Source organism: Aristolochia californica, unplaced genomic scaffold, assembly GCF_029961685.1.
Source record: "Aristolochia californica isolate CCGP_79_NKW_82.1479 unplaced genomic scaffold, dmAriCali1.0.hap1 SCAF_9, whole genome shotgun sequence".
NCBI classification, from domain to species: Eukaryota; Viridiplantae; Streptophyta; class Magnoliopsida; order Piperales; family Aristolochiaceae; genus Aristolochia; species Aristolochia californica.
This window is the reverse complement of record NW_027182290.1, coordinates 36,287,604-36,312,801: the sequence shown is the minus strand read 5'-3', so window position 1 is coordinate 36,312,801 and position 25,198 is coordinate 36,287,604. Positions and strand designations below refer to the sequence as shown.

General features: G+C 35.9%; 2 protein-coding genes and 1 long non-coding RNA gene across 6 annotated transcripts; 2 read left to right on the top strand and 1 right to left on the bottom strand.

The window, feature by feature from the left end:
* The first annotated feature begins 1,101 nt into the window (after positions 1-1,101).
* Positions 1,102-12,782, top strand: LOC137941646 (glycosyltransferase BC10-like). 2 transcript variants are annotated; one of them, XM_068787147.1, is made up of 11 exons: positions 1,102-1,855; positions 2,808-2,921; positions 6,268-6,368; positions 6,561-6,632; positions 7,674-7,755; positions 7,883-7,963; positions 8,219-8,257; positions 8,477-8,542; positions 9,709-9,858; positions 10,026-10,154; positions 12,423-12,782. In XM_068787147.1, the coding sequence occupies exons 1-11, from the start codon at positions 1,577-1,579 to the stop codon at positions 12,438-12,440; spliced, it is 1,131 nt and encodes a 376-aa protein (XP_068643248.1). In that variant the 5' UTR covers positions 1,102-1,576; the 3' UTR covers positions 12,441-12,782. The 2 variants fall into 2 exon arrangements, with proteins under 2 accessions (XP_068643248.1, XP_068643247.1); XM_068787146.1 differs by lacking the exon at positions 12,423-12,782 and having other exon boundaries at positions 10,026-10,490.
* A 672-nt stretch (positions 12,783-13,454) lies between these two features.
* LOC137941647 (uncharacterized) lies at positions 13,455-20,132 on the bottom strand. Its single transcript, XR_011110424.1, has 2 exons — positions 19,961-20,132; positions 13,455-13,716 (listed from the first exon to the last, which is right to left on the bottom strand). It is a non-coding gene; the product is annotated as an uncharacterized lncRNA (long non-coding RNA).
* An 869-nt stretch (positions 20,133-21,001) lies between these two features.
* On the top strand, positions 21,002-25,197 carry LOC137941969 (uncharacterized). Of its 3 annotated transcripts, none has more exons than XR_011110454.1 (3): positions 21,002-21,669; positions 21,781-21,848; positions 24,164-25,197. XR_011110454.1 is itself a non-coding variant. In XM_068787614.1 (3 exons), exons 1-3 carry the CDS (start codon positions 21,354-21,356, stop codon positions 24,481-24,483), a joined length of 558 nt encoding a protein of 185 aa, XP_068643715.1. In that variant the 5' UTR covers positions 21,002-21,353; the 3' UTR covers positions 24,484-25,197. The 3 variants fall into 3 exon arrangements, 1 of the variants encoding a protein (XP_068643715.1); XR_011110453.1 differs by having other exon boundaries at positions 21,759-21,848; XM_068787614.1 differs by lacking the exon at positions 21,781-21,848 and having other exon boundaries at positions 21,002-21,509; positions 21,588-21,669.
* Position 25,198: the final 1 nt, after the last annotated feature.

The following is a 25,198-nucleotide window of genomic DNA, read 5'->3' as shown; positions in this document are numbered from 1 at the left end:
AAGAATACTATGTATAGTATCGTAGATAAGCAAGTGGTTATATAATTCTGGAGTACAAGGTCCTTTGTTTATAGTAAAGTAAAGTGGTAGACTCCATGTACAATTAAACTTCATTATCCTGATTACATTCCAACTTTAACTCTTAAAAATAAACCTATCATGATAAGATAAATTAACATAATTAGAAGTCTAACATAACTCAAACTCTAACTCTTTTATAAGGACGTGACCATAGGCTGAAGATGTTAGTTTGTGGTTTATCTTCGTGGGTCCCATTTGATATTTCAGCTCATGTGATAAGGATACCAGCTCGTGGTATCTTTGTGGGTTATAATTAAAATTCTATTTTTTTCGTTTCGAAGAAGCATTTAGCCATCAATTCCAACAAGTCCACCACAAATATTTTTTTCAAACAATTTGATGGGTTAGAAGTTCCCCCACAAATATGTTCATTATGTCTTTAATTGAACAAATAATGATAATATCAGTAAAATTTACTATGATGATTATTTGATCTCATAGGTGTTGAAGCCCAACAACATTCTTAACCGGAGTCATTAGGACATTACCTATTAACAAGTTTTTTTACTCGGAATCAAGATCTAACTCGGACATATAAAAAATCAAATTGGATCAAAGATTATATTAGAATATTTGTTTGTATCAACCTAGACTGTTCTTGTGAGGTTGATTTCTTAATAAGTTAATATTTGAATGGACTAGTTTCTGAGTTTGATTTCTTAATAAGTTAATATTTGAATGGACTAGTTTCACAATGGTATCAGAATAATCCCCCCGACTTGAAATCCCGGTGAATTTATCCTGCCCTCCACGTTAACCCATCCTTCCACTGCACGTGTTTTCTGTCGAACGAGACGTTTCGAAAAACAGCATTTGTAGCTTGCCACGTCTGACCGGCTGGAGAAGAAATAACAAAAGTAAATTGGCATTTACGTAAATGGAAGGCTAGTTTTGTCTTTGTATCTTCTTTTTTGAAGTAGATCAGATGTCTGGCGGTAGCAGCACTGCGATGGGACGCCACTATATTAAAAGGAGCCCCAATTCAGTAGAATGTCCAGGTCACCTCCCCCGCATCTATACGCTACGCTAGTGACTTGCCCTCGGCATTTCAGATAGTTTGGTTTCGCTCTCTCGTAATTCTGTTCTCCTTCATTGGTTCACGAGAATCTCGATATCTGCGTAGCTGTGATCTCTCGCGAGTCAGCTTTGGTTCGCCCTTGATGAGTTTCAGCTTCTATCGCGAGAAAGATCAGTGAAATATCTGAATGTGCTCAATTGGAGACGCTGGAATATCTACATTTTTGGTGTTCCGGTACTTCTATTATTTCGTGTTACTGTAGCTTTACTGATTATCGTGCTCTCATTTCTGTTATATATTCTCTTGTGCGGACCGATCTAATCCGTTATTACTTTCGGAGGCTGTAATGGCGTCCGAGAAGGATATTGTTCTAATCTATGGAAACGCGGTTATTTTCTTTTTGGATTTCGAAGGATTTTGTTGTCAAGAAACGTGTAACCGAAGTTTCGGTTCATGAGTGTCCCGGTAGTGTAGAGTATGGGCCCTGAGCTGGGAAATTTGGTAGTTCCTCTCAAAATGATGAAACAGAAGAGTCTTCAGAAGCAAAAATCTTTCAAGCCATGGAAGAGAAGGTTTTTAATAATGATTGTATTGAGCTTTTGCTTCGGAAGTTTGATACTCATGGAGACTCATTATAGCAGAATTAAGATGTTACCGTTGGTGTCCCATCGCCATATCCAAGTGCCTAAGATTGCGTTTCTTTTCATAGCACGAAATCGAATTCCTCTAGATGTTGTATGGGATGCCTTTTTCCAGGTACTGTTTAGACATTTGCCACTTTCTTTCTCTTCTTTTTGCGATTCATAAAATGGTTGCAAACCAGCACTCATATTATCTAGTTGAAACTGGTTACTCACTCGTTGGATCAATTTGTTCTTAATTACTTGTTGTCGCGTATATCCTTAATGTTTGTATATCTAATCATCAAACAAGTACCAGAGGTACATATTCGAAGCTTGTGAAGCTTTAACCTTTGCATTCTCTTGACGAATGTAGTGACGTCACCATCGTCTGTGGTATTGTTACATTCTTCTGCAGCATATTACTAGGTTTCTAGTCCTCCATCTTAGATGGAAATCTGTTGTATTTTCTGTTTTTCTATTAGTTGATGTTTTCTTTTAAATCTCTTTCTTGGGGCTTACCGCCCATACTCTTGTATTTTGGTCCTTTTGTTTTTTAATTAGTGCTATTATCAATCATTCTAGAAAAAAAAATATTATTAGATTTTATATCATCTTTTAATCATGAAAGCATCATCTTGTTGTGGCAGTGCATGTGAATGATAATTTTTATTTGATAAATACACTTTTAGTGTTCTATTTAGAGAAAAAAAATTATCATCTAGATTTCCTCGTAGCATTTATTGTTTAAAAGAATTTAAGTGCAACAAAAGTTAGTTAGTCACTGATCTCTGAAGCTTGCTTTGAAAAATCTTGGTCTGTTCCTTGTCAGTGTGTGTTATGTTGTCTCTTTCTGGTCGACAGGCTGGTTGATTTGGCCTTGTAAAGGATGTAGTTTCTCATAAACTTTATCATACATGATAAGGAAATTTTGGTTTGGTTATTTGACATTTATGCTATAGTAAAAAAGAAACAATAAACGTCATCCTCTAAATTACTGAAATTATTGAGCAGCATTATTTTAAATGGTAAAGTTTATGCCATTTTCTTATCCATGTCCTTTCTTTTCTGGATTTGTACTTCTGCAGGGGCACAAGGATCAGTTTTCAATTTATGTTCATTCAAGGCCTGGATTTTCGCTTAACAAAGCAACTACAAGATCTGCTTACTTTTATGATCGTCAGCTCAATGATAGTATCCAGGTTTTTTTATAATATTTTTTTTTTGAATAATGCAAGTTTTTATATCATAAATGAATTAGTTCGAAAAAATATTGTACCTGAAATATGTTGCAATGCAAAACGTTAACGTTATCTTTTTTTTGAAATATTATGATTTCATTTTGTAATATAACATTCTTTCCTTGCTGTCCAAGGAGCGAAATAACATCACTTATAATTTGTTAGAAGTCAGGGGTATTGCAGTAATTACACGTGTGAGTAGTTTTGTAATGTAGTCAAGGTGGCCTAGATTAGTAGTTTAAAATTGGTGTGGTAGATATTGTAAAATCTGGACACTTAAGTCTTTTTAGTCATTGATGTATAAGTCTTCTTGTGAGCGGCACTTTTGTCAAGTTTTAAAATCACTTAAGTGAGATTAATAAAAGAGGATGGGGGTCCACTTTTCTCCCCCATCGAGTAGGCTGCACCTTGTAATCCTATTTGCTCCTCTCTTCTTATTTTTTCTCCTTTCTCGTCAATCTCTCTTCCATCTATTTACTTTACATGGTATTAGAGCAGTCTGATCCATAAATTGAAGTTTAAGGTAGAGTTTTTTCTCTTCCTGAAGTCTACAATCTCCCTCCAGGATTGGATTTTTCAATTGCTTCTACTAGTAGCACTTAAAAGTTAGTTCTTTATCTTCTTTTGTGCCTTAACCTAAGGGTTAATGACTTGTGCAGCTGTTTAAAGCAGTTATTCTGTGTCTTTGTGATCCTGTAAGTATCAAATAAAGTCTTGAAGAGTAATCTGGAGTTCTTGTACCTGAGTCACCTAATTTGGGACATAATTTTGTTTGCATAAACATAGTTGGGCTTATATTTGGTGCTGTTTCTTAATCAATTATTGAAATTTTTATTACTAGAGGATTGTCGAGAGTCAAATCTGGGTTTTTATAAACCATAGGTGAATGTTGTGAAGTATGGGATCCACGGGTGTCTGTGCACACTCTTTTTCGATCTGAGAGGTGTTTTTACAAGGTGTTTTGTGTAGTTTATTGCCTCATTGTTATTACTGGTATAGTGGCTACTATGTGAGCATCATTATGGCAGATATTGAAGAAGTCATCACTCTCATTAAGACCATTGAGCCTGTAGAGAATAAAAAATATATTCAAATTACTTTAGTTAAGTTAAATGGGTCAAATTATTTGAATTGATCACGAGATGTTAATAAGTTTTTGATTTCAAAGAGGAAAACAAAGTATATAAGAAGATCCTCCTGATCATATAACTGGAGATTGGGAAACAAGATAATCAAGTTCAAACTTGAAAGTTGAATTCTATGTAGACTCATGTCAGTAATCAAATAATCAGTTGTAACACTGCTAAGGACACGTGGAAGACTTTTCGAGTTTATTTTTTATCAAGAATGCAATTGATCTTGTGTTTATGAATTGTATGTGAAGTTATTTCGTATGAGCTGAGGTAAAAAGATTGTTACAGAGTAATTCACAGAAATGCATGGGGTATTATAGGAAATAGCGGCGCTTCATCCTTTTACCATTGACCCTGTAAACTACAAGGAAAGAAGGATAGATCAAGTGGCTAGATTCCTAGATAGATAAGGACGTGGATATGAGGCTCTAACAAATGTTAGTAGATTTTTAAATAGATGAAAACTTATAACAGGGTGATTAGAGCTAAGAGTGTAGTTCTATCCAAAGCTAGTAGGGTCACTAAGACTTCAGATGCTGCAACTCTTAACCTGTCCTTTACGCCCACTTGATCTAAGACATCTAGAGGGAGGAGGGGGAGTCGAGGACGGGATTATGATGGAGGAGGTTGAAGCCGCAGTTGTGGGAATAAAAAGTGTATACATTGTGGTCGTCCAATCATAATTTTGAAAAGTTCTGAGATAAGTTTAGAAAACTAGTACGGACCAATTCCACTGTATCCTGATGGCATTGGAAATGCATAGGGATCTACCAGTAGCAGACAAGATGAAATTCAGCAACTTCTTTTTTTATTGGACTAACTTGTAGCTGCTTCTACTTCTATTTTTACTGTGGCCAGCACTTCATCCTCAGCCAAACCCCTGATTGTTTTATGTTTATCCTTTATTTTGGATTTCAGAGGGAGTTGTTACATTGAAATTCAACAGGAATTAATATGAAATTATATTTGATAGGTACGAGTTTTGCACACCACATTTTTTTCTACCAGTATTAGTATGCTAGAGCCTGTTGCATTATTATGCTGGCTTTGACCACTAACAAGTTCAATTTTTCTAGTGAATGTGTAGACACATGAATTGAAAAAAGCTGAAGCATGGAACTATATTTAATTTTTTCTTGCTTTCCAAAAAAAATATTTAATGTTTTCATGCCCTCAAATAATATTATCTTTTAATATTATCTTTAATATTGTCTTTGTTCTTTTCTTTTTGTTGGCGATCGTTGTTATTTTGGTCAATTGTATATGAATTGAAGGATGTTGAGTGGGAAAAAGTCCCACATTGAAAATCGGGAAGAAAAATTAATGATTATAAAGTTGAGCAATAGGCCTCCTAAGTGGCTAGTTATTTTGGGATGAAACTGGGCTCAACCCAACATCTAACAGTGGTATCAGAGTAGGTTGTGTGTCCGGGCCGAGGCCTAGTTTGTGACTGTGCGTTGTGGGCTCTATAAGGTAGAAGTCTATGTTATGGGCTCCATGAAGTAGGAGTTTGTGTGCCCCCTTGAGGATTCGTGCTCATGTCTTAGGCATGTTATGTGTAAAGCCTGGACATGTGGGAGAGTGTTGAATTGGAAAAAGTCTTGTATTGAAAAATAGGAAGAAAAGTTAATGAGTTATAAGGTTTAGTAGTAAAGCCTCCTAAGTGGCTTGTTATTTGGGATGGAACCGGGCTTTACCCAACACCCAACAAAGGAAAAGAAAGGATTTTTTTTCTTTCTTTTTTGTTTTTTAATTTTTAGTTCCTGTTACAAAATACTAAGTGAGATTTTACCGTTTGAAATATTATATGGTAAAACTTACTGACGTTTGGACTTTTTATGGATTTCCACTTGAGGGAATGAAAACAGACTACTTGGTTTGTAACAAAAACAATTTCTTTATTTTTTTTTTTCTAAAACTTGTTTGTTCTTAATACCCATTTGAAGTATAGCATGGATGACACTTATTCATTTTCTGCTTCTAATTTCTGGAATGAAAGATATAATATTTGTTCATGCTTAGTTCGATGACTCATCAGGATGGCCAGTGCAACATGCATTTTGATTTTTATTTTCCTAACAAAATTGTCTTGTACTAATTTAGTGTCAGGTGTGGTTGCAATTCTTTCTTTTGTTTCAATTACTAATCTCTAATTTTGCTTGTCCTTGTTCCAGGTAGATTGGGGGGAAGCAAGTATGTTAGAAGCCGAGAGAATTTTGCTCCTAGCAGCACTTAGTGATCCTTTAAATGAGAGGTTTGCATTTGTATCAGACAGGTGAGATTGAATGAGTAATGACAAGTAAAAATTGTCTTAAGTCGTGTTCTTTTGACTTATGTATAGGTCGCCTACTCATAATACATTTATTGGCTGATCTTTTATTTTTCTGGGAATATACCTTTTTCTAGTTAGTAACTGACCTAACTTTGTGTGATTGAGTTGGCTCTTTTCTGAATCTTCTTGTGGCAGCTGTATACCTTTATACAACTTCAGCTATACTTACAACTATATCATGTCAGCATCAACTAGTTTTCTAGACAGGTGAACAGGCCTTTTTCTTTCATCTTTGCAACTTTGTCTATGAGGAGTGATCTTCAGATATATTGTGTTTCTTCTTTTCTCCATTGATATCTATTTTTAGTAACTGGTGTCATATGAGTAATTAAGCTCTGCTAGAAATGCTTTCGAACTCGAAATGCAGATCCATGCTGCTTTAGTTGCCTTGATTTTCAAATGAAGCATTTCAGGCTAGAAATATCTGTGGGAAATAGGATCAGTTCCAAGTCAAGGTTTCCCAATTAGGAGAAGCCAGATTGCAATTACTGGAAAAGAAGGGAGATCTACTCCTCTCTGCCATATCCTACCACTATGTTTCTCTTCTATTCCTTGACATCCTGTCTTCTTCTTCAAAGCCATCACTCTTTTCACTCTTTTCTTCTTTTCCTTTGTCCCTTTCTCTCTCTCTCTCTCTCTCTCCCTGGGTCTCTCACTGATGGGTAAGAGATAAGAGAGACTTGGAGGTGGGGTTTTCCTCTTCTCCTGCCTATTGGCCCATCATCAACTACACCTTTTGCCTATATCCTTCTCTTTCACCATGGTTTTTGCCATGGTAGCAGTGATGCCATGTATCTCATTTACCCAGCCAAGAACACTTACTGGCTATGTCCAAGTAGGGGTATCTTTTATTCTTAATTACTTATTTTAAAAAAAGGCTGCAGTGAGTAATGTAGAATTTTAAGAAGTTTAATTGAGCACATTAAATAGAGGGCTTTCTCTTCTTCCCTTCTCCTTCAAAAAGGTAATATACATTAAAGTTAGGATTATATTAAAGTGATGTCAGCCCTAAATGCTGGTAAACTTGAAACAAATTGTTACATAATTTGGGGTGTAAAAGAATGCCTTATTGAAGGCTTTGTGTACTATTAATAATATATTTTGTTTCCCTGGTATTTGTGATTGAAAGATTTGGTTGATCTTAGGTTATGCCATGTTTGTTTTTGTTTGCACAGTATGAAATCTTTGGATGTTTGTCGGATGGTCAATAGGTTCTAATAGCATCTGGTCATATAATGCTGGAAGCAGCTTTGCTGATAGAAAAGAAGGCCGCTACAATCCAAAAATGCATCCAGTTATTCCATCTCAAAATTGGAGAAAAGGCTCTCAGGTAATTGTTTCTTTCGTTTTGTCTCTTGAAAATTAAATTCCCTGCTTGCTTGTTCTAAAACCCAGCTGCTTAATACCAGCTTACCTTTTGAATCTCCCTGACCATATATCTTGGGTTGTGCCCTTAGTGGGCTGTCCTAATTAGGAAGCATGCTGCTGTCATTGTGGAAGATGAGACAATATATCAGATGTTTCAGCGACATTGCAGGGTAAAGGGTTTCATTATCATGCTTGTTGGAAATTGCTTATTAGATAGTTACAATATTATTGTGTATGTTAATTGTGTTTCTTTTGTTTTGACAAAAAGTTGAATATTCTTAAACAAGTTCATGCATGATAATGAAATAAAATAACTTCTATGCAGGACAAATTTATACCATAGAAAAAAAGGTAGCTTTTGACCTGTTGAGATTGCACAATTACATATATGCTTGTCTTATCTTTCTGTTTGCTAAATGACGCAGAGGAGGTCACTGCCGGAATTTTGGCGGGAACACGCTTTTGTAAGTTTTCCCTTATATAAGATTACTCTATTAGATGATTGTGTTTTTTTTTTTAGTCTGCCTTTTTAATATAATTAAAATATGTTAAAAGGACACTGTCATTATTATCATTACTCGCTGTTATTATGGAGTGGTAGATGTGGTTACTATTATTATTTTTGTTATTGTTTTGAGATACAACTTTTTGCAAACTAATGCATCAGATTGTGTCTTTTGTAGCCTGTGGATCCATCTAAAGAACACAACTGCATCCCAGATGAGCATTATGTTCAGACATTGCTGGTGGTTGGTTCCTTTTTCCTTTTCCTATGATTTGCAGTTTATTTATTGACTAAAGTTGAGTTTAGTAAACATTTACTGAAGAAAGGAACTTAAATTTGTCTTGAGAGTGCTTTTATATATCTAAAGCTATCAGTCCCTTGTAATGGTGTTTCTCCTCCGGGTAAGGAATTCTTGAAGAAGGGCATGGATTTGCCCTTTCATATTTGTCATAGATTTGTTTCTATTTATAAAATTGTTTCTGTTGCTATAGCTAAATGATTCTTATATTCTTGCAAGGTTAATATGTATAAAGACCTACATTTCCCTAGGTTTCAAACTTGATGCCAATGTATCTCTATATTATCACCAAAATTACATACGTACTTGTAAAAGTGCAGTATAGAGAGGATTAATGGAGAAAAGAGGGAGAAAATGAGGAGACAAGAGTGATGGAGAAGCAGCAGAATGCTGTGTTGAATGAGTGCTCAGAAAAGTCGAGTCCTCTCTTTTAACTTTCTGACTTAAGAGAAAATTACATGAAAGGAAAGTTATGCCCATCTTTACAAACATCCTTATAACTTCATATATACAAGTCAGAATTCAATGAAACTTTAAAACTGGAGTGCTGACATGAAGTGTAACTTGCTGTAACTTGATGAAAGTCATATAATACTTTGAAATGACCAAAATACCCCTATACCAGTATTTCAACAGCACTGCTGCTATCTACATACCCCTATATTATCACCAAAACTACATATATACTGCCGTTACCTACATCTGGCTATGCAATCATCAAAATTACATTAATGCTGTTGCTTTTATATAATATAAGTTAACTCTAACTTGAGATGTGAAAATACATTAGAACCCACATAGCTGTGAAATAGGATTCTTTTGCTTTTATAGTCTTAATATAATCTCATTCTTTTAGAAAAAAAAAAGGTTAAAAATCAACATAAGATTTTTAGTTTCAGGGATAGCTTTAGCTGTCTCACATGACTAGTTATGATCAAAGTGGTTGAAGCTTCTTTTGTTTGTCTTTCTAGATTATTATTCTATTGTTACTATTTCATCATCATTTTCTGATATCATCACCATTGTTATTATTGATCCTACTGTAATTATTACTACTACTACTACTATTATTACCATTATCATTATTGTTTACCTTTCGTTTAATTATACAGCAAAAAGGACTTGAAGGGGAGATAACTCGAAGATCATTGACCCATACATCATGGGATCTCTCATCCTCCAAAGTCCGTCAAAGACGTGGATGGCATCCTGCCACATACAAACTTTCAGATGCTACTTCGAGGCTGATCGACAATATTAAGGTAATGAACTCTTTTTGAACATTAACATTTTGTGTCATAGAACAATACCCTTATGTGATCATCACATGCATGAAGTATCGAGTGCTACAGCTCACTAGAGTATGTTGAACAAATTCAATCCCAGATGTTTGCTGACTGTTCTATTGTCATTCTCACTTTATGGACAGGGAATTGATAACATATATTATGAGACAGAATACAGAAGGGAGTGGTGTAGCAGCAAAGGTAGGCCATCTTCATGCTTCCTGTTTGCAAGGAAATTCACTCGACCAGCTGCACTCCGTCTTCTTAACATGGTAAGCATATTACTCTCAGGTCTGTTTATTACTTTTAACTACTACAGGAAATTAATATCCACAGATTAATGTTTTCATGTTTGGGTGCTGTGGTGCATCTTTTTTGCATTTAAAAATGATTGACGTAAAAACGAGTGACAATGATATAAATCAACAGCTTTTTAAGCCATTCGGTTCCATTCCACTTAGGTGTTGGTGAGGGAGTTATTTCACACTACAGTAGTCAGGTTTGTTTAATGCAGTCCAAAAGGTAGTCAATAATTATTTCCTACTTAAAGATCTGCATATAGGGAAGTCTGTAGTCTACTGCAACCTATGGCTTTGATACTGTGAATAATAAGCATACTGTTGTCTGGTGTAAATTCAGATATTGATGTTTGATTGTAAAAAACAATAAAAAAAATCAAGGTTTGATAAAATATTTGATATAATTTAATTATAGTTGAAGTTTTAAAGTATTTATAGATTTGGTGGTCGCAGGTGCAGTCTGTGTGTATGTGTGTGTGTTGAACCAGGTCCCTCAAGTTATTAGTGGGCTCACATTCAATTGTTGTAGTTTGAACAATGCATCAATGAAAAATTGTGGAAAGGACAACTCCAACAACTCCATCTATAAATAGGATGATGATAAGAATATTCATTATTAGATCTAGATAATGTCAATTTCACTACCAACTACCAATACTCATGTTAAGGAAGAACAAACGACCATGCTATTAGGGGTGTAAACTATCTGGATCTGAAATTTTGGATATATCTGAAATTATGGATCCGTCTAACCTTTTTCGCATATCTGATAGGGTATCCATGGTAAATATCCAGATCTGGAATTTTACCTTGTTAACACCCAAAATTGCCCATTCCCCAAGGTTTCAATTTAGAACATCTTTCTCTTTCAACCTAAAGTATAGGCTGTCTTAAAGTCTTTTAGGTTAGGGAATCTTTATCCCTGCGACTTTTCGTTTGTAATTTTCTCGTTTAATGTGATGGTTTGGCTTCTGATAAAATTTCTCTCCATTTTCATCTGGCAGCAACTATTGTTTTCGTCTATTTCTCTCCATTTCCATCCAGCAGGAACTCTTGTCTTTGTCTTGCTCTGTTTTTTCTGGCTAAAAGCAGTCTTCTCCCCATCTCCGATGTTTTTTTTTTTTTTGCCTTTCTTTTTTCCACTTGGGTGTTTGAACTGTATCCTATCCTTTCATTCTAATCGTCCAACTAGGTAGAGTTTATCTTCTTTTTTTTAAAAAAATTCTCTTCTTGTTTTCTGTTTCCCCCAGATTTGAGCTAATGAACTTTTCCTTGGCTCTTTATCCTCTCCTTTCTTTATCAGTTCAGAAGTCAGTAGATTTTTTATATTGCCGTTTTATTTTTCTGTTCATATTATTTTAATACATTTGGATTTCGAGTATTATCAGAATTTGAATACTAGCTGATGAATTTGAATTTTGGAACGACGGTTTAAATTGTTCATCGGATTTGGATATTCAGATACCTATAGAAGGATGGAATTCGGAAATGCTATATCCAATCCAAAACTGATCTGTTTACAGCCCTAATGCTAAAACACCTTTCAAAAAAAATGAGGTAGTCTAAGAACACCTCTTAAGCACTGCATCTACCAGCACTTAAGAATTTTTTGGGTTAATACGACAAAACGTTTTTTCTCAAATAATTGAGGTTTACTAATGCCATGCAGAGTTAACTCTAGGTGTATGCTCGATTCGAATAACCATGACAATAAAGGAGCTAAAGTAGATGTAAGTAAAGCAGATGCTCAGATAAAGTGGATTTGAAAACATGGTATTTTATAGCAGTACCAAGTATCTAATTATATAATGCAACCATTATGGCTGAAAAAAGTTGAATATCAGCATTTATTGGCTAATATATTCCTCATTAGATACTTGAAACCCAATATATACTGCATGATACAATGTGTCTTGGCATTACACAAAACCATTACTGGTTGATGTGCATCAAAAGTTTTTTACTTTTCGATGCACTGGATTTCTTAGTTTACCAGTATTCCTTGGATGAAGCTAGTCATGCATTTGTTTATGTCTATTTGGCTTGGGATGGAGTTGGTTGCCACCTCGTTGCACCAATGCTTTTTTTAGTAATTCGCCTTCCTTTCAGTATAAGAACCGACTTGTTTGATCACAAACTTTGACGCGTGAAATGTCTAGATTCAGGTTACCTTCCTGTTTCACCTTAGCTTCATTATATTTGCTCCTCTGTGATCTCAATTTGCTCGTCACATCTTCGCAGTCTGTTATCGGAGTTTAAGGTGCGCTGACACTGTTAAGAGATGGCCTTTACATGCCAGTGCCAGTGGGCACGAAACAAGGCGCGTATTTTGATCCAACAATGGCATCGTTCCACGAGATAACTGCAAGGGTGAAATTTCTTTTGTTGTAAAGCATATCTCACATGTCAGCAGTGTTCTCTTCTTGTACCATATGGTTTTTTTTTACTCGAGACACTAATGGTATATTACACCTGTTTGTTCCAAATTCAAGTATACCGGCTGAGCTCAGGATTCCAGATGAACAAAATTTCACCTCCGGACTACTTATACGTACAATTGTACTACTTAATATGTATAAAGCAAATTCCACATTATACTGTTTACGGCGGTCAGTATGAACTAATCCATCAGCTGGCATTGGTTAACATTGCTTGGTGGTGCTTTCAAAACGCAGCTCTCGTTCTTAAATTTTATCCTCATCTTACCCTAATGAATTGTCACTCCCGTCTTCCCTTTGAAATGTACAGATTCAAGACGAGAAAAAACATGATTTCGCTCTCTGAATGCATCAGGTGCTGTCTCTTACGTAAAATACTCCTTCCAAAGCGTCCGCTGAACAGAATCTTATCTTAAATGCAAAATAAGCAAATGTAGTCAGATCAATCAACTCAAATTCGTATCAATGTTCCAGCGTTTGGCAATTTATTTTGCCAGGAGTTTGTGTAACCCATGGTATGAATTAGAATCGATTAGTTTATTAGACTATGGAACACCAAAACAACAAAAAATAACGAAAGCAATGGTTGGAATTATACAACAAAAAGAGAACAAATAAACTTCCAGAAACATAAAAAAATATAATTCTAAAGAATCACGCAAAAGAAAAACCTATAATGAATACAAACTTATGAGAGGAGAAGAGACTTACTGAAAAGGCATATGATCTTAACAATGGCTTGACCAGTTGCCATATGGGCTGGAACAGAAAAGGGGCACCAACAAATAAGACCTGGCCCAACCTGATTGGGTAGTATGTATAGAAAACATCGATCTATAAAGAAACCAGGCACAAGAAAGCCTAAACTGTTTAATAGACAAAAATAAATGTTTAGAACAACAAATCACGTTACCACAGCCAAAAGGAGCGCAACAAATATATATATTATAAACATTAAGAAGCCAATATCACCATTCTCTGTCTTGAATCCTTGAAGATCAAATATACCTAGTATATCCACCTTTCTAGGGGGAAGTCTACACAATGCCTTTTCAATCAGAAAGACACAGCTTCTGACTCTCTAAAGGATCCTGCTTCTGCAGCAAAATGGTACATCAGCTTACACAATGCCAGAAGAAGAAACTCAATAACATCTCGAGGAACTATTCAAATATTCTAGCACAACCTCCCATCCATCCATTCAATGGAAATGACTTATGAATATGACTTATGAATATGGGCACAGAACTATGGAAAAACATTTTCAGATAGTTGCTTCCAACAGACAATTTGAAGAAGCAAAAGTAAATTCCAAGCCTCACTTTTGTATTTTCTAGTTTTACTCTTCATAAAATTTCTAGTTTTTCTCCACCATTCATGTATAATTATAGACTTACAGGAGGGAAATGCTTGGATGAAACAACTACCAGAACAGGCCTGGTATTCACATCAGGAAAGTCATGCACATACACTTTTCCAATTGATGCTACAATCATCACAGACTTATCTGCCAATTCTAATACACTGAAGTCTTGATACCATTTCTAACAAATGTGAAGGGAAGAGCAACAAAATATTTTCCTTCTCATCTGACAGACATTCTACATGATAAAGTTTGACAAACATAACCTATATCTGTCTGGAAAAGGGGGAATATAGGACCACGATCACCACATATATCAGTTAAGGATACAATAGCTTTGGTCAGTTGCTTATGGCATCTTCCACATGGAATTTCCGGTCTTTCAGGAACCAGAGGATCATTTCTTCCATTTTTACCAACAGGAAGATCTGGATGTTCTTTCTCAAGTCTCTCTTTTACTTCCAACACAAGCTGCGCAGTCACAGAAATTAAAGTGTAAGGAGCCACACATACACGAACTTGATTTTTTATAATGTCAGTATTTGAAAAAATACCGAATCTCTTCAGGAGTAGAATATCTTGGGCTCATAAGTAGGGAAATAAACCTCTTAAATTGGCCAGTCATTTTAAGATGGCACCGGGTCCAACTTAACCCTACTTTTGTTTCCTTTAGTCAGATCCACTTCTAGGGCCTACTTGTTTATCTGACAGGCTTAGACATTAGATACAGTAGGTAAAAGTTCTACATCTGTTTAGGCTTGGAATGTCTTCAATTTCTACATTAGGATTAGGAAGTTGACCTGCTAATTGGATCATAGGCTAAGTCATAACGAATGACCCCATGATTGCTAGTGCAGACAAGAATCTGCAACACACCAATGTCAATTTGTACGTATGATACATTCATTAGAATAACTCACCACAAACAATTCTACTCTTACCATAAATATGACATCTATAATGACCAAACCAACAAATTAAATGAAAATTGAAACATACCCCATTGCAAGAAGTAACGGTGGCCCTGGACTCTAATCCAAGACTATCAGGGGGTCTGCACATATAGTAATCAAATATCATTGGGTTTTTCGTCCATATAAAAACTGATATCATCACATCCTTCCAAGTAACATTAAGGACATAAACAGGATAAAGTGAAAACACATCATCTTACCCCACAATACCAAGGTCAATTTCCTTTCTGTTAGCCGTGAACTTTCCCCAGTTCCAATTAATGGACAGCTGAAGCAAACTGCAATATAAGTGGCTCTAGGATCCTCTATGCACGTATTAGATGATGTTATTAAAGAAGTAATTACTAACATTCCAAGGGATTATGTGTCTCTTTGCAAGGGTAAGTGTTTCTATTAATAAGCACTCTGAGACAATGAGAGAACCAATTCTTAACCTTAATCAACCTATTGTAGTAAATCTCACTTTTTGAGACTGAGTAGCTGTGCAATAGATCAAATCTCCATAATTGATGTTCTAGCAAAAGAGTTTCCAGAATGTTTTGCAAAACTCAATACTTCCTAACAACGCACTTGGACGCCCTCACCTTGACAAGTCCAGTCAAAGGATCACCACCAGTTGGGCCTCACCTATTGAAAGAGCAACTTTACAGACTTGAGATCCCCTGAAACAAGCAAAAAGCAAGCCTCTGAAACACCTCGGTCTGATGCGTTGGGGAATGGGATCCACCCACCCCCATATGAATGGATCCCATTTCCCCCAACAAAACAAAGCAAGCCGTTTCAGAGGCTTGCTTCTTTTCGTTTCAGGGGATGCGGACTCAACTTAACAAGCAAGGAGAAAAAAAAGTAAAACACAATGAATGAGATCCTAATTTTCCTGTTTGCAAATGGTCGGACCTGAAAAGAAATTTTCTACACTATAAAAAATTGCTTCTTCATCATCTGACTCTGTGTCAAACAGCGAGCTTGTAATGACTGGTGCTTAACTTGCTGATACCAGACCTTGAGTCATTTCAATCAAAAGGAGATGTGACTCCAGAATTTCAGGATGTGAGGTATCCCCGGCGGTGAATTCATGAACCATTCCATTTAATTCAATAGAACTAAACCCAGGATCTTTTATCACATAATTTTCTTTCATTAGCCTCCTGATTTCAAAAGCACTATCCCATCGTCCTTTAGCAACATATATATTATACAGAAGCACATATGAGCTGGTATCATAAGGCTCCAGGTCAATTAGGTGCTTGGCAGCATATTCGCCTATTTCAATGTTACCATGGTTCCTAGAAGCACCAAGAAGAGCTCTCCAAACAACAGCATTGGCTTTCATAGGCATACTCTTTACAAGTTCCCATGTCTCCTCTAAATACCCAGCACGACTAAGAAGGTCAACCATACAACCATAATGCTGAACTTTGGGGTGTATATCATATTTATTGCTCATGAGCCTGAAATAGTGGCGACCTTCATGGATGAGACCAGCATGGCTGCATGCACTTAAAACCCCAATAAAAGTTATATCGTCAGGGTTTATAGTCCGCTGTTGCATTTGCTCAAATAAAGAAACAGCCTGGTAGCCATGACCATGTATTGCAAGTCCTGATATCATAGAGTTCCAGTGATCTATGTTCTTTTCAGTTATACGATCAAATGTCCTGAGAGCAATATCAACATAACCACACTTAGAGTACATATCTATGATGGCTACCCCAATAGCACCATTCAAAGTAATCTTCCTCCTATCCACATAAGCATGGATCCATCTACCTTGCACAAATAAGCCCAAATTGGCTATAGCAGGAAGAACTATTGCTAGTGTGGCACAGTCAGGTTCCACTCGCTTTGTTTGCATGTCATGAAACAGTTCAATTGCCTTCTTGCATTGGCCATTTTGCCTGTAACCAGCAATCAATGAGTTCCATGACACCACATCCCTATAGGGCATTTCACCAAACAATTTGTGTGCAGCCTCTATATTCCCATATCTGACATGTCCATCAATCATAATATTCCAAGAGAAAATGTCCTTACAACACATTTGTTTGAACAGTTCATGTGCAGTCCCCATCTCCCCATGTTTTGCATAAGCATCAAGCATAATATTCCATGAGGTCAAATTCCTCTGTGGCATTGCATTGAACAATTTAACTGCAGCCTTAATATCACCACATTTGGCATATCCATCAATCATTGCATTCCAAGTCACCAAGCTCTTAAAGGGCATTTTTTCAAATAACTGATGGGCAAAGTTGATCTTACCGCATTTTACATAACCAGTAACCATCGTGGTCCAAGTAACCACATCTCTTGAGAGCATACAGTCAAACAGATCCTTTGCAGCATTCATCTTTCCATCTTTAACATAGCCACTGATAATACAATTCCATGAGAAGATATCCCTCAAGGGCATCTCATCAAATAACTTCTGTGCAATTTCAATTTGCCCAAATTTTGTGTGCCCATCAATCATAGTGTTCCAAGACACTAAGTCTCGTTGAGGCATTTTTTCAAACAAATGACAAGCAGCATGGATGTCACCATTTTTAATATATGCATCAATCATTGTATTCCAACAAACAGTATTCCTAAAAGGCATTAGATTGAATGATGTACAGGCAGCTTCAACCATGCCACACTTTGCATACATATAAATGAGAGAACATTGCACAAACATGTCCATTTGATGTGGATTCTTAAGTATCTGACAATGGATTTGCTCCCCTTCTCTAAGTCCAACAAAACGACTACAGGCTTTCAGGACAAATGGGAAAGTGAACTTATCTGGCAAGACCATGTTTTGTAGCATCCTATGGTACAAAAGCACAGCTTCCCATGGGTTACAACTATGTGCATGTCTTCTAATAACAATGTTCCAAATGAAGGGATTAGGTTCCTCTACATGCTTCAATAACTGTGTAGCATATTGTAAATTTCCTAAACTTGTATTTGAACAGAATGCTACAAGATTTCTCATGCCCAAAAGATCTTTGGAAATTCCAACGACGATCAATTTTGGAAGTAAGTGTTTCAGATCTCTCGTAGTATTGCATCGTTCCAATAGAGAGAGACAAATTGCGCTAGAACTTTGAGCCAGGTTTATTTCAATAGTTTTTTATGATTTGTGCGCAAATCAAATGTCACTAGTATTTCAACTCTTATGAATAGATATCTCTAATATCTCAAGATCAATCGCCACATAAATTCACTCCACAGACCTAAACAAACAAAGGAAAGAGAAAAATGTTAAATGCCAGCTTAAGCTTTCAAAAGGAATTATTAGATACTCTAAATGTTTAAATAGTTAAAACTTCAGGGTTCAGGACTATGTATGTATAATGGCTTGGGCATTTAGCTCAGTGGCCACATGTATAATCAAAATTTAAATTTTTTAAAAAAAGCACAAAAAGACTGCCTAAGTATGATATATGCAACAAATATGAGCAGGAAGCAAGAGACAAGAAGGAGAACGATCATTTGCAAAATAAGCTGATATAGTATAGATCCAACTAAGTTAATCCCTTAACTTCAAATCATTATGCTTATTACTATCTTAGACATTACAGAATTGTCTAAATGTGTAGAAATAGCCCTCTAGATTGTTAGGACTTAGATGTCCTAATTCCAAACTAATGCGAGCAATAACAATAAACGCGGAAGAAAGGAATAACAAGCACGGAAAAACACAACAAGATTTATACAGGTTCGCCTCAAGGTGAGACTACGTCCTGTCTTCCACTGCTGTAGTAATCCACTATGAAGATAAAATAGTTTACAAGAGAAATCATACACTTACAGGTGTTTCTCTCTAACCTCTCAGGTTGCAACTTGAGATGCTCCTTGGATTAAGATCATAAAATCCTAATAGCGGTGCCCCTCGATTTAAAGAGAAAGCTAGGGCAACCGCATTACAAGAGTGAAATTCCCAAACTATCCTAAATGAAACAATAGTCAATATATCGCGACTAATTCAGCGTAAGGCATTAATTAGGTTCCACAACTTAACATAGACAACCTTAGCCTTCTCAGAGATGTAGATGTAAGCTTCCGTCATGCACTGACATGTAACTGAATCAGCAATATAACCTAATTGAATTTCTGTTTCATACATCCTGGTTTATTTCCGTTCAATAGAAATTTTAATTCACATAAAACTATGTTTGTAATCAATCAGTTCATTACCCAACAAAACCTGCTCATTACACTGAAACAAACAAATGAAATCCACTCAAAACAACAAAATCTGAGAGATGTAGATTTAAGCTTTCATCATGCACTGACGTGTAAAGAATCAGCAATATAACCTAATTGAATTCCTGTTTCATACATCCAGGTTTATTTCCTTTCATTAGAAATTTTAATTCGTATAAAACTATGTTTGTAATAATCAGTTCGTTACCCAACAAAACCTGCTCATTAAACCGTAACAAAAGAATGGAAGTCCACACATTACAACATCTTCAGCACAGAACTAAAGTTTGATAGTTCAGCAGCAGATGGTAAAAATAGTCCAAATCTTCACGAAGTCATAAACCCCGAAAGACATCTAGTTATGGTGGCAAAAGACCAGAAAACTCAGTATAGAGCTAACTGGCATCCAGAATCCCAAATGACCAAATGCTATTTCCCTTTTACCAGAAAACTCAGTATAGAGGTGACCAGCATCCAGAATCCTAAATGACCAAATGCTATATCCCTAAGGAGAAACGCTCCAACACGTCCAGAAACCGTATTCTAGTGGAGTAAAACTTGTTGACAATGCACAACCGGACGCTCAATGAGAATCTCGTGGACTAATTCAAATGAAACTCTGAGCCTAGTAAGAATGAACTTATTCACATTACAAATAATGATCTAGACCCACGGCAAGTATTTCGTTTATCGCAGAGATTCTCTCGTGAACCATGACTGGATCACACCAGCAGTAACGTAGCTTAAAAAAAACAGACCAATAAGCGAGAAATACGACTAAAAAACGGCTTCACTTGGTGTTCGCGGGTGTACCTCGTGCGTCTGAATCTGTGTGTGCATACTCTGATTTTGAGAGAAGACTTTGCAGAACCGAAACAATTTTCGAAGTGGGACAGAAGAGACGGCGAAAAAGGTGAAAGGGAGGGAAAAGTACAGTGCCATGCCTGAAACTTGGGGCAAATAAAGGATCTCTTCTCTTGTGCCCTTATTTCGGTTATAAGGAAGCAACAACAAGGAAGTAGGCCCTTCCCCACCTATGTGTGACTCAAAGACAACGAGAAAAGGAGAGGTCCTCCAATTTGGAGGGAGATAGACCCTCTCATCTTCCCCTGTGTTTTTTCAAAGTAATTCTGAAAAATTATTATGTAAATATTAAAATAGTAATTATATAAATAAATTTTATTTAATAAAAAATAATTTTAATTAAATGACTATATTATTTACATAATATAATTTCATATTTATTGAATTCATAAATTAAAATAGTAATTAGATAATTATGAAAGTTTAACTTCATGTTACACACATTGAATATATTAAGTAAATAAAATAGGTATCTTAAATCTTAATCATGTATCTAATTTATTTTTAAAATTTAAAATATTAAACTAATATTAAATTATTGCATTTTATATTTCAAGTACTTAATACAACAAATTTTTATTAATTAACAATTAAATAATTAAAGTATTACATAATATAAATTATGTTATTTTATTTTTCGAATTAAATAACATAATTATGAATTTTATTCTTTAATTATAATCAATATTTAAATTTATGTTATATAAAATCATAATTGTTTTTATAGGTTCTCGATTGTTTAGTCCTTCACTCTCTTAAACTATCATTGCGTTCAATCATTTTAAGTATTTAATACTTTAAATTAAAATTAATATAATATATAAATATTTTTTAATATATATATTAATTAAAGGAGTCCACTTTTAGAGTAAGCCAATAGTTGAATGAGTCCCCTTTTTACTAATTACATTTTCATAAAATTCTATTATTAATCTGTTTTCATTGAGATAGGGGAAAATCGTCTACCGCAGACGGCAGGGAAGGAGGGGGAGAGGGGCAAAGATTGATCTCCGTCATGCGTTGACAGAAATTCTCTTTGCCGGAGTAACCAAACCGGTCCGATTCAGTCAAATTGATTTTTCTATTATTTATTTAACACAAACGTACGTCTTATTCAGGAACTATAACGTTGAGTCACACAAACGAAAAAAAAGGGTTCATTCTTATTTATTTTCCACCTCAAATGCGATAAGTCCAAAGCTCTCTCTCTCTCTCTCTCTTTGCGAGAAAAATCCCTCTTTCCAGATTAATTATGACAGTATCCCCTCAGTTGAATTTATAGAGTATCCTCATATTCCTCGTGCTTATTTTTTCTTTCATTTTCAGAGGGTGCTAACATGGCATGGGTTGCATTCAATGTGAAAATATGAACTTGCAGATGGATTTTTTCTTTTCTCTCTCCCAGAAGATGCCACAGTGGAAATGGTTGCAAGAGTATCTTGCTTATTTTTCTTCTCATTCGCAGAGGGTGCTAACGTGGCCATGGGTTGCATTTGATGTAAAACATGAACTTGCAAATACATTTTTAGCCGCACATGATATTTTTATATTTTTTATTTTTGGTTATTCGTATCAGGTTTCATGTACTCGCTGGCGACAAGTAGCTAATGGAGACCCTAAACGTGTTATGGTGGGTGTGGAATTCTTACGCTGGCATGGTAAGACTGTATGGTTAATGTTTATCCAAATGGGACAACCTTGTTCGCTTTATCAACTCCTGCTTTGTGGGCGTTTATATCTTCTTTAGAGTTTCTTGTCCAATTTGGAAGGGACTCGATCTTGGGGAAGGGACTTCATAAGCTTGGAAGGTGTTACTGAATTACAAATTGAAGAGGAGGTAAAAATCTATAGCTTAACAGAGCATTCATGTCTATGGTCTTTCGACTTAGTCCAGAACCTTCTCTAATATTGGACTCTCATGCATGGATCCTCGCCTATGTAAGGTGGACTGAATCTATTTCGTTGTTCTGGTTGTACTGATTATGGTGATCGTTGTCCTTCTTGCGAGTGGTCCTTATAGAGTCTCCACTATGACTCAGTCCTCCAATTTTCCTGTTGTTCTGGACTGTGGGAGCACAGGCACACAATTAAGTGTGTATTACTGGTTAACAAACAACACAAATCATCAGGTTCTACCCACTATGTTGCGGTTACATCCAGTCTCTTCTTCCAGGGCAACTCCTCAGCATGATATAGCCAGTATCACTGCCTGCAAACAGAGCCAGGTCTGGATAAATTTGTTGGCAAATTTTCCTGGATAAGCTCTGTACTGGAGCCGCTTCTTCTTTGGGCAGAGCACTAGTTACCTTTGGGTGAACGTGCAAAAACCCCTGCATTTGTTTTAGCTACAGCAGGTTTACTTAGGTTGCTAGCTGAAGATACAGACTGGGTTTTGCATTGTGCGGAGTCCATATTGGAAAGGCATCATTTAGAGTGTCAGAGTAGCTGGATCAGGGTGCTGAGTGGGAAAGAAGAGTCTTACTATGGCTGGGTTTCTCTGAACTACAAAATGAAGACTTTTAAGCATTTTTGGACTGAGTCAACTTTAGGGGTTCTTGATTTGGGTGGTTCTTCTTTACAGGTGGTTATGAAAGTAAAGGAAAAAAGAGCATGAGAAACACTTCCTTACACCAAAAATTGGTTCTGTAAAACATTGGCTTCTGGCTTATCCACTGCCTGCATTAGGTTATAATGCAGCATTTGAAAGATCAATTCTTATCTTGAGCAAACAGAACTCTCTCAGAGTTAGAATAACTGACACATTGGAACTCAGACATCCTTGTCTCAATTCTGGGTTTAACCAAAATTATACTTATTATGGCAGCCATTTTATAGACTGTGGCTCTGACTTGCAAAATCGAACCAGTCAACATATAGAATAATGAGTCCACTTGTTCCATCTGGTTGTTGATCTAAACTGCCAAGAATGCAAGGAAGTTGCAAAGGCTCACTGCAATCTATACAAACTGCTCAGATTGGTTTACAGTTTGTAGATGATATTCATGTTGCGATTTTTCCAACTGGTCAGATTGGTTAAAAAAAGCCATAAAATCTTTATTCATGTTGCATACCTGAACAACCACGTCATAGAAAATAAAGAAGGATAAAGGAAGACACGTGTGGCTACCAGTGCCTAATGCAAAATCTAACTGTGCTTGATGTAAAATATTTAAACCGAATTGGTTTATATGGTTTCAATTATGTTGGTTGAAGCCTATATCGAGCATGCTTATATATTTTGGGTGCGTAAATTCATTCCACAAATAATTACCACAGTGAAAATTATATTGGAAAGTTGTGCTCCCTTTTTGGAGGAGATTACTAGCTGTATGGATGTATTCTTTGTTACAATCTAGGTAAACTTTTCAAATGAACAGTCTGGGTGTTCATAGTTGATGGCCTAATAACTTGTGGTGATCACCCGGATGCAGTCTTTTTTGCCATTCCTGTTCTAATAAATTATGGCTGATTTTTCTGTTCTCTTAGTGATGAAGGGTTGCGTCAGGTTGGCAGCCTACATGAGTCTTATTTAATATGAGAACACGAACTCAGCCCATAATTGTGATAATGGATATTTTCTTTCCTGTAGGATATTTACATGAAAGAATCTCCAGTCAGGTTCCACCTGAAGTATTTTAGTTGGGTTCCATCCTAAAATGACTAGCCACTTAGGTGGCTTATTGCTCAAACTTAAAATCCAACAGGATGAAACTGTAACTTATTATCTAATTTTGTGGGATTGTTCATGTGAATCTGTATGATTTATATTTGCCACCCACATTGAATTTTAAGGTAAAGAAATCATTAATCAATAATAAGAAGGCTGCACATTCTTGCTCTACTATATTCAGAAAAAGGAAAAAAAAGGCAAAAGAGATAAAATAATTTACTTGAAACTTCTCTGAGGCCGATCACTTGACAACCTTCAGTCCTCTATGACCAGTCTAAACTTGAAGGAAATGTGCACTACCATACATTTTTAAGCTTCCACTAGTACACATTAACGATAATAGTTTTAGTTCATGGCTAAAACCAAAGCACTGTATGAATCTGGCATTTGTTTTTTCTGATTCAATATATTATTGTAATTCTAGTTTTTACTTTTTTTTCTAGGATTATCATATATTTGACATTCTCTGCATTTTTTTGTAGGCACAGATTTGTTGATTCAAACAACTTCCTCCTACATGGTTTCATGCTTTCATGCATTATCTGGATTTTTTGCCATTTACAGTACATTGAATTTGAATCCAAAAGTTAATCTGACGGAGCTTCTGGTGAGAGGTGAAGATTATTCAAGATCATGGGAGGACTTGAGGAACTTCTATAAAACACAGCATTATGCTGAAGAGTCATGTTTCAGAATGCCCAATTTGGCATATCTGCTTGATGATACATTGTGTCTCGGTGATATGGAAATAATGTCTGGCCTGGGGAATGTTTTGATGGACATTAGGTGCTTCTTTAGTTGAAGATCAGTGTCTTCGGTTAGGGATAGCTGAAGGTCTTGCTGATCATTTTGCAATGAGAATGGTAGAAGTGGTATCTTCCCCTGTTCTTGTATTTCTCCTGTTTCTCTGACTTATATTTGTTACGACATGGTTCAGCACAATCTAGCAGTTTTAGGGCCTATGGCATGGGAAAAAGGGGCTAATCAGGGCATCTCACTGCCATTCTGTATACATCCTAAAAGACAGTTGAATTAGTTCCAAACTAGTTGAATTTCAAAACCTGTGGAAGGTCTCTGTAACTTGACTTGGAATGTTGTTTCTATCAAGCAGTTTAATGACTTCTAATATATACAGTGAAATTTTAGTGGTCTGTTAGAGGATACAAAAATCTGTGGTGGATGCAATGAAATCATGATTTTTCTTGATCCAAAGGGTAAAGGAGTCAAGATGTTAACTTAGACAACTTAAGTTACCATGCAGATCATGAACCTCTGGGAAGCCAACTCAAAAAAGGAATTCAAGGAAGATTCTTGTGAAGAAATGCCAGGATGGAAGACCTTACCCCCCTTAGATGGAGAAACCATTTTGAAAATACACATGGTTCAAGGAGGAAATGAAATCCTACCAACATTAGGTAAATAAAACTCCTGCAAACTACTCCCACCAATATTTCATATGAATTATTCACACTTCTGTATTTATTTTTATTTATTTTTTTAATTTGTTAACTTTGAAG

Coding starts and splice junctions, on each gene's coding strand:
- LOC137941646 (XM_068787146.1), top strand. CDS start 1,577: ATGGGCCCTGAGCTGGGAAATTTGGTAGTTCCTCTCAAAATGATGAAA. Junction 8,258..8,476: donor TTTGGCGGGAACACGCTTTT/GTAAGTTTTCCC, acceptor TGTCTTTTGTAG/CCTGTGGATCCATCTAAAGA. Junction 8,543..9,708: donor ATGTTCAGACATTGCTGGTG/GTTGGTTCCTTT, acceptor TTAATTATACAG/CAAAAAGGACTTGAAGGGGA.
- LOC137941969 (XM_068787614.1), top strand. CDS start 21,354: ATGGGTTGCATTCAATGTGAAAATATGAACTTGCAGATGGATTTTTTC. Junction 21,510..21,587: donor GGCCATGGGTTGCATTTGAT/GTAAAACATGAA, acceptor TATTCGTATCAG/GTTTCATGTACTCGCTGGCG. Junction 21,670..24,163: donor GGAATTCTTACGCTGGCATG/GTAAGACTGTAT, acceptor ATTTTTTTGTAG/GCACAGATTTGTTGATTCAA.